The sequence below is a fragment of the Syngnathoides biaculeatus genome, chromosome 3 (assembly GCF_019802595.1).
Source record: "Syngnathoides biaculeatus isolate LvHL_M chromosome 3, ASM1980259v1, whole genome shotgun sequence".
NCBI classification, from domain to species: Eukaryota; Metazoa; Chordata; class Actinopteri; order Syngnathiformes; family Syngnathidae; genus Syngnathoides; species Syngnathoides biaculeatus.
Window position 1 is genome coordinate 201,167 of NC_084642.1, and position 12,022 is coordinate 213,188.

At 41.5% G+C, this 12,022-nt stretch overlaps 1 protein-coding gene and 1 long non-coding RNA gene across 3 annotated transcripts in view; one reads left to right on the forward strand and one right to left on the reverse strand.

Annotated features, from left to right (window-relative positions):
- Nucleotides 1–1,129: 1,129 nt before the first annotated feature.
- The window catches only part of LOC133497509 (V-type proton ATPase subunit d 1), an 84,004-nt gene continuing 73,111 nt past the window's right edge, over nt 1,130–12,022 (reverse strand). Inside the window, exons 8-9 of one of the 2 annotated variants that reach the window (XM_061813406.1) lie at nt 1,998–2,199; nt 1,130–1,694 (exon numbers count right to left, since the gene is read on the reverse strand). In XM_061813406.1, coding sequence (XP_061669390.1) covers nt 2,038–2,199 — 162 coding nt within the window. In that variant the 3' untranslated portion in view covers nt 1,130–1,694; nt 1,998–2,037. Of the gene's footprint in view, nt 2,200–12,022 lie in introns of both variants that reach the window. The other variant, XM_061813405.1, reaches the window with a different exon arrangement.
- The window catches only part of LOC133497510 (uncharacterized), a 45,930-nt gene continuing 36,115 nt past the window's right edge, over nt 2,208–12,022 (forward strand). Inside the window, exon 1 of the long non-coding RNA XR_009794051.1 lies at nt 2,208–8,441. This is a non-coding gene — a long non-coding RNA (uncharacterized LOC133497510). The remainder of the gene's footprint in view (nt 8,442–12,022) is intronic.

Here is a 12,022-nt window from a genome sequence, read left to right on the forward strand (position 1 = left end):
AAGACGCCTATCCACAGAAACCAGAGACAAAATTGTACAACTCCACACGGTTGGAAAGGGCTATGGAGAAACGTCCAAGCAGCTTGGTGAAAAAAGCTCCACTGTTGGAGCAATCGTTAGAAAATGAAAGAAGCTAAACATGACAGTCAATCTCAATCAGAGTGGAGCCCCATGCAACATATCACCTCATGGGGTCTCAAAGATCCTTACAAAGGTGAGGAATCAGCTCTGGACTACACGACAGGACTTGGTCAATGACCTGAAAAGAGCTGGGACCACCGTTTCCAAGGTGACTGTTCGTAATATACTAAGATGACATCAAATACAGACAAAGTATCATGAGGAAATGCATTCGTAGAAAAAACAGCCAAAGTAGTCGTAGCCAAAACCTTTATGGGATGAGCTGACCATGTAACAAATAAAGACATACTTTTGGATGATGTGTTAAAAAAAAATTTATCAACAAAGCTTACCAGCAGAACTAAAAATGTGGAAAAATTAATGTGCTACATTACAAAACGGGATTTATGTCAGCACAGATACAAAACCCATTCTCCCTCTGTCCTGTATGCTTCACCTGTTGTTGTGCTGTCCTTCCTGAACTGGGTGTACAACAACTACCCCTCCAACTCTTGAATCTGTGTCATCGTTCTTGTCAGATGATTCACTTTCATTATCAAAGCTAATGTGTCTTTTGTTATCTCTTCTCTTCCTGCTGTCACTCCCCTTTAAAACTGTGTTCCGACTGAAATTTTTAATAAAAACAAAATGAAATAAAGACAACTGTTCTGGAATAAAAACGGAAACGCCTTTCTGTTTGACCTAACCAGCTGTCCAGGACAAAAAAGTTACAGACAACTCCTCTCCAGGGAGAACTTGCAAACTCCACACAAGAAGAGGGATGAGATTTGAACTCTGTACCTCATAATTGTGAGGCAGACATGCCCACCCCTTCTTGACTGTTGGCTGGTGGTGTCCATCATAAATTGTAAGTATAACATAGGACAAACTTTATTTTCATTTACCCATTTTTGTGAAAGAAATCCAAACCTTTTAATATAGTTCCTTTTACCCACTCGGCATATCAAAACAATGGCATGAGCGTTGAATATCATCCAGAAATACAGTGTCCATTCTTAATTATTTATTTTGTAAGTAACATTTACAACACAATTCACAGGAAACAAAACGTATATCAACCAATTTGTAGAGCATGGAAAATCTGATCAAATGGATGTTCAAAAAAAGAAAACAACCCTTTTAATAGTTATATTTTTCATACACCTACAATAACATGCATCATTCTGGACAACAGATTTCATATAGAATGGAATTTATATCAAGCAATACTCAAGTTAGCCAACAAGACTCACAACACATATTTTACTCTGTAGTTTCTGTTAAGGATGGAGGGGAAAAAAGCATTCCTTGCCCATAATGCAAATGTAGATGATTTGTTATGGTAGATTGGCTTCTTCAGACAGATGGTTAGGGTACTCGTGTATTTCATTTTACTGATCTGATTAATCAAAACATATGCAACATGGTACCTCCAATTGTTAGTGAGCCTGTAGATGAAAAGTATGTCAGAAGAGAATTAGCTTTTATTTTAAAGTGAAGGACATCTTGACTCTCTCTGCACTTTTCAAATTTGAATTCCTGATGATTTTATCTAGGGCAACACAGGAGTCCATCTGAAAACATTACAAATGAATATGGTATTAAAATAAGGAGGGCTAACTTACAACCATTTCAAGTCTTTAAAACACTAACTTCAACAGTCAACTTTATTATTGGCTTTACATGTAATGTTTCCATTATTGGTCTTTTACTAAGAACTGCTAATCAATGAACAAAGCCAATAACCAAAAAATTAAGACTTGTAAAGGCTCACAACATGGTCTCTAGAGGACCAACTCACATAATACCTAAAAATAGAGGCTTCATATCTGTGACATCAGATGCTTTAACGCCAGAATGGGAGATGACAGACTGACCTCAATGACGTGGGGCTGGATGTAAAGGAAAGTATGACTTTTAAAAGATAGGAATGTAGTTGTCAATCTTAGCACGGTGTCGCTGGGCAATGCACTCAGCAATCCAGACAATGTTCCTGCACTCCTGCTCCTTCAGCTTGACGTAAGCATAGAAAACACTGAAATGGAATTGGTTGAGGAAAGCCAGTTTGTTTAACTTCACCTGCAGAGAGGAAGAACAGGAAAAGACGTTGGCAATCGCAAACACAAGAATATGACAAAAATGGCTACTGAAATAGAAGTGAACTTTGATGTACAATACTGAGAGTAGGTCTTTTTGAATAGAATTTGAATTGAATTCAACCAAGACATTTTTTTAAGTTGACAAGTCTCATGGCACACCCCAAAAAGGTAATGTTTCAAGAAAACTCTCCAATTCGCTGAAACTTTTTCTGGAGTTGCTAGTATGCACGCTCTTCAAAGCCTTGTGAAGAAGAGGGACGGAAGCCGGTACAAAAGTCCGCCTGAGAAAGAGGGGACCTCGCCTTATCCTTCTGACGATCCATCTTGCGAACCTACGCTCTTGACCCAAAAAAATGGATGAACTTCAGCTTCTGATTAAAACAAAAGGCGGTGGAATATACTTTTAAATCAATGAGAAATGGTGCACGGACGTTACACACACACTGCAGCCCGCTTTTAGAGTCGCTGTTTTTGAACGGTAAGCAGTTTTAATCACCACGTGAGTTCACATCTTTCATCCTAGTCTGTGTTTACATTGCGCCTCAAGCTACCATGAACGCAGTACTGTTAACGCTCGCTGAGCAGATGAATGAGATTGAGATATCTTTCTCGCTTCTCATACAGTGCAGATGCTTTTATCTTTGCTCTTGTTTTGTCTCTGACACTTTTTTTTTTTTTTTTGGACCAAAACAAAGCGGTCAGAGCATATAATGCCAATCCTAAAGTCCTTGCACTAGCTTCCAATCAGCTTTAGAAAAGATTTTAAAGTTCTGCTACTGGTCTATAAATCATTCAATGATTTAGGTCCTGAATGCATTAAAGAAATGCTTACAGAAGACAAACCCAGTAGAGCTCTGAGATCGACTGACTCAGGTCAAATAGTGGAGCGCAGAGTCCAAAGCAAACATGGTGAACCAGCATTGAGCTTTGCTGCACAAAAATGGAAAAAGTTCCCAACAGAGGTAAATGACTTGGAGCCCAAATGTGAATGTTTTTAAACCCAGGTTGAAAACTCTTCTTTTTTTATCATGCTTTTGAGAATATATCCACTTTTTGATCATATTACTTGCATTGTATACAGTTTTGTCTTTTTTTTATATTTTGTCCGTCATTTTTATTGTTTTTATCCCGTTTATGTTTTATCTCTTTGTTTTCAAATGCCTTTAATCATGTAAAGCACATTGAGTTACCTTGTGTATGAAATGTGCTATACAAATAAATTTGCTTTGCTTTGAGAAAAAACACCCAGATTCAATGCTCATTAGCCGAGGAGATTTTAACAGCTGAACTTAACCACATCTTTTTTTTTTTTCCCCTTTTTAGCTTGTCCTGACTAGGGGTCGCCACAGCGTGTCATCTTTTCCCATCCAAGCCTATCTTGTGCATCATCCTCTCGAATACCCACTGTCCTCATGTCCTCCCTCACAACATCCAATCTTTTCTTTGGTCTTCCTGTTGCTCTTTTGCCTGGGAGCTCCATCCTCAGCCCCCTTCTACCAATATACTCACTCTCTTGCCTCCGAACATGTTCAAACCAATGTCTGCTCTCTCTAACCTTTTCTCCAAAACATCCAACTTTGGCTGTCCCTCTATTGAGCTCATTTGTAATCCTATCCAACCTGTTCACACCAAGCAAGAACCTCAGCATCTTCATTTCTGCTACCTCCAGTTCTGCTTCCTGTTGCTTCTTCAGAGCCACCGTCTCTAATCCGTACATCATGGCTGGCCTGTCATGGGCTTTCTCTAGGTCTACGAAGATACAATGTCTCTCCTTCTGACCTCTGTACTTTTCCACGAGGAGCCTCAAGGCAAATAGTGCATCTGCGGTTCTCTTTCTAGGCATGAAACCATACTGTTGCTCGCAGATACTTCTGTCCTTAGTCTCGCCTCCACTAGTCTTTCCCATAAATTCATTGTGTGGCTCATCATCTTTACTCCTCTGTCATTTCCACAGTTCTGAACATCTCCTTTGTTCTTAAAAACGGGGACAAGCACACTTTTCCTTCATTCTTCTGGCATCTTGTCTCTCGCTAGTATTCTATTGAATAAGTTGTTCAGAAACTCCACACCCACCTCAACAAATTGCTTCCATACCTCCACTTGTATGTCATCGAGACCAACATTCATGCTTGCCTCTTCTACACTACCTTCTCTCCCATTTTCTTCATTTGAGAAGTTAATTCTCAAAGTACTCCATCTACTTAGCACACTACTGGCACTAGTCAACATATTTCCATCGCTATGCTAAATCACCTTTACTACATGCTGCACATCCTTCCCATTTCTATCCCTCTGTCTTGCCAACCTCCAGAGATCCTTTTCTCCTTCTTTCGCATCCAACGTGGAGTACATGTCGTCATATGGCTCTTGTTTAGCCTTCGCCACCTCTACCTTTGCCCTACAACAGATCTCAATGTATTCTTCCGCCTCTCCTCAGTCCTCTCCGTGTCCCACTTCTTCTTTAATCTCTTTCCTTGTATGACTTCCTGTATTTTGGCGCTCCACCACCAAGTCTCCTTCTCCCCTTTCCTACCAGAAGACACCCCAAGTATTCTCCTGCCTGCCTCTCTGAATACCTTGGCAGTAGTATTCCAGTCTTCTGGGAGCTCTTCCTGTCAATCTAGAGCAGTGATCTCCAACCTTTATAGAGCCAAGGCACATATTTTACAATTGGAAAAATCCCACAGCACACCAACAAAAGTAAATGTCACCAAAAATGGATCGATTAATTACTGTATGTACTTCCTGCTATCTCATAGAAGATGATTTTTTTGTTCTGTCTCTCATTGTGCCTCACTGGCATAAATAGATGAATAAAGATACATTATTTCTTGGAAAAAATGTTTTTTTTCAGCAATTGCACAAAATTGGATAACTTCCCACGGCACCCCCGAAGAGCGCTCACGGCACACTAATGTACCCCGGCACACTGTTTGGGAATCACTGATCTAGAGCCTGTCTCACCTCTTTCCGGAAGGCCACACAACATTCTACCTTTCTCAATTTACACCACTTGATTCTCTGCTCTGCCTTTGTCTTCTTATTCTTCTTACCTGCTGTCAGTCATTCTACACACAACCATCCAAAGCTATTGCGCTACACTTTCCCCCACTACTACCTGACAGTCGGTAACCTTCAGATTACACCGTCTGCACAAAATATAATTCACCTGCGTGCTTCTACCTCGGCTCCTGTAGGTCATTCTATGTTCCTGTCTCTTCTGGAAATAAGTGTTCACCATTGCCAATTCCAACTTGTTTGCGAAGTCCACCACAATCTGCCCCTCAAAGTTCCTTTGCTGAATGCCATACATACCCATAACTTCTTCATCGCCCTTGTTTCCTTTGCCAACACCTCCATTGAAATCTGCAGCAATCACAACTCTCTCTCTCTCTCTCTCTCTCTCTCTCTCTCTCTCTGGGATCCTCAGGACTACTTCATCTAGTTCTTTCCACAATTTCTCTCTCAACTCTAGGTCACATCCTACCTGTGGGGCATAGCCGCTAATCACATTATACACAATAACCTCAATTTCAAATTTCAGCCTCATCATTCGATCTGCTCATTTCACCTCCAAGACATTCTTAGCCAGCTCTTTTAAAATCACCCCGACTCCATTTCTCTTCCCATCTACTCCATGAAAAATAATTTAAACCCTGCACCTAAACTTCCAGTCTTACTCCTTTTCCACTTGCTATCTTGGATGCGTAATATATCAAACTTTCTCCGAATCATCAGCTGAACTAACTCCTGAGCTTTTCCTGTCATAGTCCCAACATTCAAAGTCCCTGCACACAGGTCTAACGTTTGTGCATTCTTCTTCTTCCGACTAAGCCGCTTTCCTCCTCTTTTTTGTCTTTGACCTACATTATCTGAATTTCTACCTATGCCTTTTAGATTAAAATTTCCGGGTGCGGGTGTAGGAAGCCCGGGCCACGACCTAACTGTTATAGAATTTGTATGATGAACGCTCATATATGTTTGGCACAGTTTTAAGCTGGATTCCCTTCCTGACGCAACCGTCTGCATTTATCCGAGCTTGGGACCGGCCGACAGATAGCACAATAATGTGCTGCCCAACGGGCTGCAGATAGTCAAAAAGAAGAAGCAATCAAATCAACAAAGTCAGCACATAAGATATACAATTAATGTCAAATGCAAGTAATCACAAACACAGTTAGCACATACCTGTAAGGTACACAAATCACATACTACCTGTGTTAAAAATATAAAAAATATGGCGATTTAAAGGACATGTGGATGGAGGGGATTCAAACCACAATGGCCCTCACTCTTGTAGTTGAAGGTTGAGTCCACGATTGATGTTTGGTCCTCGTTGTATACGCTACGTATGTAATGTTAGCGCACTAGGCTAACTTGGGGCATGCATCTTCAACGCGAACGATATGGCACCAATTTGGGTACTAAGATGTACTAAGATAAGATTTCTTAAATTTCCCAAGTCCTCACAGCCGTTGTCGTAGAATTTATGAAGTTACTCACGTTCGACGTTTCTTCAACATCCACAAATTGATCACAAATCCGTGTCTTTGTTAGCAAGCTAAGCTAAGGAATACTAGGCCGATAAGCACGTTTAGCAAGCTGAACTTTACCACGAATTGCCTTTGCCTTGTTATTTGCCCTTCTTGCACGTGAAATGTGCAAGGAGGGCAAATAACAGTCTAGACCAGGGGTGCCCAGACTTTTTTTTACCCCAAGATCTATTTCTCAAGCATCCAACCTCCAGTGATCGCCTGGGGGTGGGCTGTGCGGTGTTGAAATGACCAATGATGAAATAGAATGACCAAGTCACAAAGATCTACCCACTACAAAAACAAAAAACATTTATTTTAAAGTTCATTGAGGAATCTTTATATGTAAATGTATGTTTGTATAACTTGCATAACCACATGAGCCAATATTACACAACATAATTAACTAAACATTTTTTGTAACCATCTGAGTGCACGCTAATGATCACAAAACACCATACGAATGAAAATGCACACTTGGGCTGTGTCACTCATGTTAGTGGATTCGTCCAACTGCAATGAGAAACACAATGTGAGATGTCCTTCCACATATCAGCCATGGCTTCATTGTGTAACTGTATTCCTTGACAGCTGCAGAGATTTTATTGGAGATAATATTTCCGCCTTATTTTTAAAAGATGACAACAACGAGTCAGTTATGCCTCTTTTACTATTTCTCCGTCTTGTAAGGACTTCTTGTTATTAACGATGATGTGACGAACCCGGAAACGATGGCGGCTTTCACTGTTGAACTACAACGTGACCGCTGTGTGGCCAACTGGGATTTTAGTTGGTTCAGTTTTCTCATTCTCAGCTTGCTTTTCGGTGGAATGTAAGTGCCGTATTTTCCATAACCAGTTTGAAAATGCCGCTCCACATTTCACTTCACTTGCAGGTGAGGCAAAAGTACCTCAAAAATGACATTATTAAAAAGTTGGCCGCCTCCCATTCCGTATGAAAGAGATACGTTTTTGTCTTCTTTAGTGCAGCATCCTCATGTTTGTTAAGATTTCTTAAGCGAGAGCTTAAAAAAGGCATGAACTCACTGACAGTGTGTTTTCCTGTACTGTCGTCGTTTCCACATGCGCGGTGAGCTAAAGTTAAAAAAAGACGGCTGATGTCTTTTTTTTCCTCAGCACGCCATCGCAATCCGACGCATTGAGCACCCCTGCTATAGACCATTGTTACACATTCATCAGAAACGCATAATGTGCAACCACCTGTGCACCCATTGGCTCCTCTGATCCATGCTTGCTGTACTTAAGTGTATGGAAGGTCCTCAATACACCTTTTTGCTAATTTTGTACATTTTTTTATGCAGAATTCAAATCTAAAATCCGTTATGAAGGAAACCTTTTTTTATTTTTCGTTTGCGATGTGCATTGCTGGATTCAGCGGAAAAAGCAGTAAACAGAGCAGAAATAGCTGAGTAGGGGGCATGACGTGACACATTGCGCTCCACATCATGGCGCCCTTCAACAACAATGCCAGAATGATGATGGATGTCCCGGTAATTCAAGCAATGAACATGAAACTGAAGGGTCCCAAGAAGACAGTGAAGAAAACGAGCGTTAAAGGTTATCAATTTGAGCCAGTTACACATCACACACCTTCAAATGCAGACGAAATAGCTGGCGATGAAAGCGCAGAGCAGGGAGGAGGATATGCCTCGTGTTGGAAACAAAGACTGGTAAGCATTTGTGAAGTTCTTCTTTGGTTTATTTAGCCATGAACTGATAAATAGTAATGGCTTTGATATCCTGATTGTATATATGAAGTTTTTGGTCTTGTTTTAAAATTATGCAAACGCTCTGTATTTAGTAAATAGGTACGCGAACCCCGACAACAATGACAACAATTTTGCGTGTACAAGGCTCGTTTATTGCTGCACGAAAACACAGAAGCTGATGACATAGTCCACAGTCTAAGTTAGTATATTTTCACAAATAAGGATGTAAATAAAACAAAATCTATTTAAAATGTCACGCTAATTTGAGAGCAACAGCTGGTGATATCTTGCTTCACCACAAATTTAATTGAGTGGTAAATTGATGCCAGAACCAGACAGACCCGTCCAACCACCATTTTAGTCACAATTTTCCCAAGATGTCATGAACAAAACCGCAAAACTTTAAAAAGCTTTTTTTTTTTTTTTTAACTTTAAAGCTGTAAACCGATATCTTGTGGTTTTGTTTCGGCACTCAATGCTTAAAATACAAATGTAAATGGCGTGGATGGTTCTGTTTACTAGACTAATATGGTTCTTTGAGCTGTAGAAGTTTGTCAATGTGAACAGATTTTCATTTATTATTTTTTGTTATATCCACAGGTGTGCATGTAAATGCTGCATACCAACAAAAACTTTTTGCAAGCTCAATAACAAGCTGTGGTTTTCAGCCAGACTTAGACAACTCTGCCAGGCTAAAGAGATTGCACTACAAACCAGCTGACTCAAGTAAATAACATTGCAAAGAGGGACTATGCAGTTAAACTGGAAAAACATCTCGGCGCTAAAGACTCCAAATCATTTGGCATGGATTACATTCGGTCATTAACTACAAGCAACGTTCTTCCCCCGTAGAAAACTAGAGTGGGCTAGCCAACGACCAATAGCTTTTAGTGCAAATTTGAAATAGACATTTAACATCCATGAAAGCAACCTTAGACAGATATTCAAACAACATAAGATCAACAAAGCGCTGGGGCCAGACTTTGTGTCCCCAACCTGCCTAAAAGTCTGTGCAGACTAACTTGCTCCTGTCTTCACAAAGATCTTCAACAGGGCTCTACAACTGTGTGTTGTACCAACCTGCTTCAAACACTCCACCATAATACCGGTCCCCAAAAAAGCAGAAGTCTCAGGTTTTAATGACTACAGGTCTGTTGCCTTGACATCTGTGGTCATGAAGTCCTTTGAACGCCTTGGGCTGGACCAACTCAGGAGCGTCGCAGGTCCCTAACTGTAGTTTGCCTATCGAGGTCACAGGTCTGCGGACGATGCCATCAATATGGGTCTGCATTTCATCCTCCTTCTTCATCTTGACAGCGAGGGTACCTATGCGAGGATTCTGTTCATGAACTTCAGCTCTGCGTTTAACACAATCATCCCCGAACTCCTCTCCTCCAAACTTCTCCAGCTCAGCGTCTTGCCTGCCATCTCCCGGTGGATCAACAACTTCCTGACGGGCAGGACACGGCAGGTGAGGCCGGGGGACACCACCTCATCCACCTGCACTATCAGAACTGGGGCACCCCAAGGTTGTGTCCTCTCCCCTCTGCTCTTCTCGCTCTACACGAACGACTGCCCCTCGTGGCATCTTGTCAAACTCCTGAAGTTCGCAGATGAAACCACGGTCATCGGCCACATCAAAGACGGCGACCAGTCTGCGTATCAACAGGACGTGGCGAGACTGGAGCTTTGTTGTGGCCAACACAACCTGCCGTTAAACACTCTAAAGACTGTGGAGATGATTGCTGATTTCAGGAGGCATCTTTTCACCACAGTTGCCCCTGGCACTGTCCAACTGTCTTGTGTCAATCATTGAAACTTTAAAGTTCTTGAGAATTACAGTCTCAGAGGACCTGGGGTGGGGGACGAACATCAGTTCCATCCTCAGAAATGCCCAGCAAAGGATGTACTTCTTGCGGCTTCTGAGGAAGCACAGTCTATCACAAGAGCTGCTGAAACAGTTCTTCACAGCAGTTATGCAATCAGTACTGTGTACCTCCATCACAGTCTCATTTGTGGCCGCCACAAAAAGGACAAACTCACACTAAAATGGACAATCAAAACCGTTGAACAGATTATCGGGACCAACGGTACCCACTATTGAGGAATTGCATGCAACGCGAACTAGGTCCAGAGCAGGAGGATCCTTTCGGATCCTCCACATCCTGTCACCGACTCTTCCAGCTCCTTCTGTCAGGAAAGCGCGACAGATCAATTGCCCTCTGGCAATTCAGTTAATAAATTCTTGATCAGCGAACCCACTATTTTTCCGACTTGTGCCATGTTAGTACACTCACTCACATCCTGCTGGTCCAACCAGTATTAGTAATATATATATATATATATATATATATATATTTTTTTTTTTTTTTTTAATTGTAGCCCGCACCATTCGTCACTTTAACCTGCTCCCTTTGCACAAGGGACATTGCACTTGTCTATAACGAGAACTGCGAACGGGAAAATGCACTCTGTACAAGCTTAACACAATGTGGGACGTTAACCTCTATATAGACTTTACATCTTGCACGTCTTATAATGAATAGTTCCTCTGAACAGTAGGGTTAATCTGGTCCCCCGACATCTTTCAAAATCAACACACATTTTTCTGGAGGTGAGGTTCATCATGTAAGAGCTGCGTTTCAAATTTGAACGAAATCGAATCATGTTTAGGTGTTCCTCATGGAGATCGAATTTTTCGAAATTAGTCGGATTTTGGTAAAGAATATTCGATCAGCAAGGCGGCCATTTTCCGGAAAAAATTTCTAAGGTATCGTCGAGCGGCGTCGAGAACGTTAGGACATTGCCTGGAACATTCAGAAGCACTCATGAAATCCTTGAGCAGGTTTACTTCTCAGCCCTAGTTGGTGTTTACCTCTCAGTTAACGTGAAGTCATTGAACTGTCAACATGGCTGCTGTGAAATAGAAAGACCCGCGGTATTTTTTGCTTGGGACCGTCCTAACCGCGCATGATAAAGCCATCAAAGGGGCCAAACTTCCTTCCAGAAAACAGATTCTTCCATCATTCATTGCTGCAAAAGAATTCCAAAGACAAGACGTCGCCAAGCCTATCAGGGAAGCCGCAAAATCTGTCGTTCAGGAAGTCGTGATTTTTTTTTTTTTTACTAGAAAGCGAGGATCCCAACAGTTGCGGAAAACAAGATGTCGGAGAAGGTTGAATTGTTATACGCTGATATGCAAGAGCTGATGAAAATTCCGAAAGGTCGACGATTGTCAGGAAGACCGCTTAAACGCATTGAAGATTTCAAATCCGGGTTGGAGGAGACGTTTTCATTTTGGCCACGTGATGTCTTCGTTTGTATTTCAATTGAAGAAGACCGCCTGTTCCTGAAAAACATGATGAAGACCAGGACGAACGTGATGGGAGGCATTGATTCAAACTTGGCCACAATTGAGAAAAAAGTCGCAGAGCGTATCAAACAAAATACCATGCGCATTGAGAGAGAACGGCAATGACAGCTTGAGACAGAAGTGAATAAGGAACTGGTCGAAGACCCGGACGAGTCATCCGAAACAGATG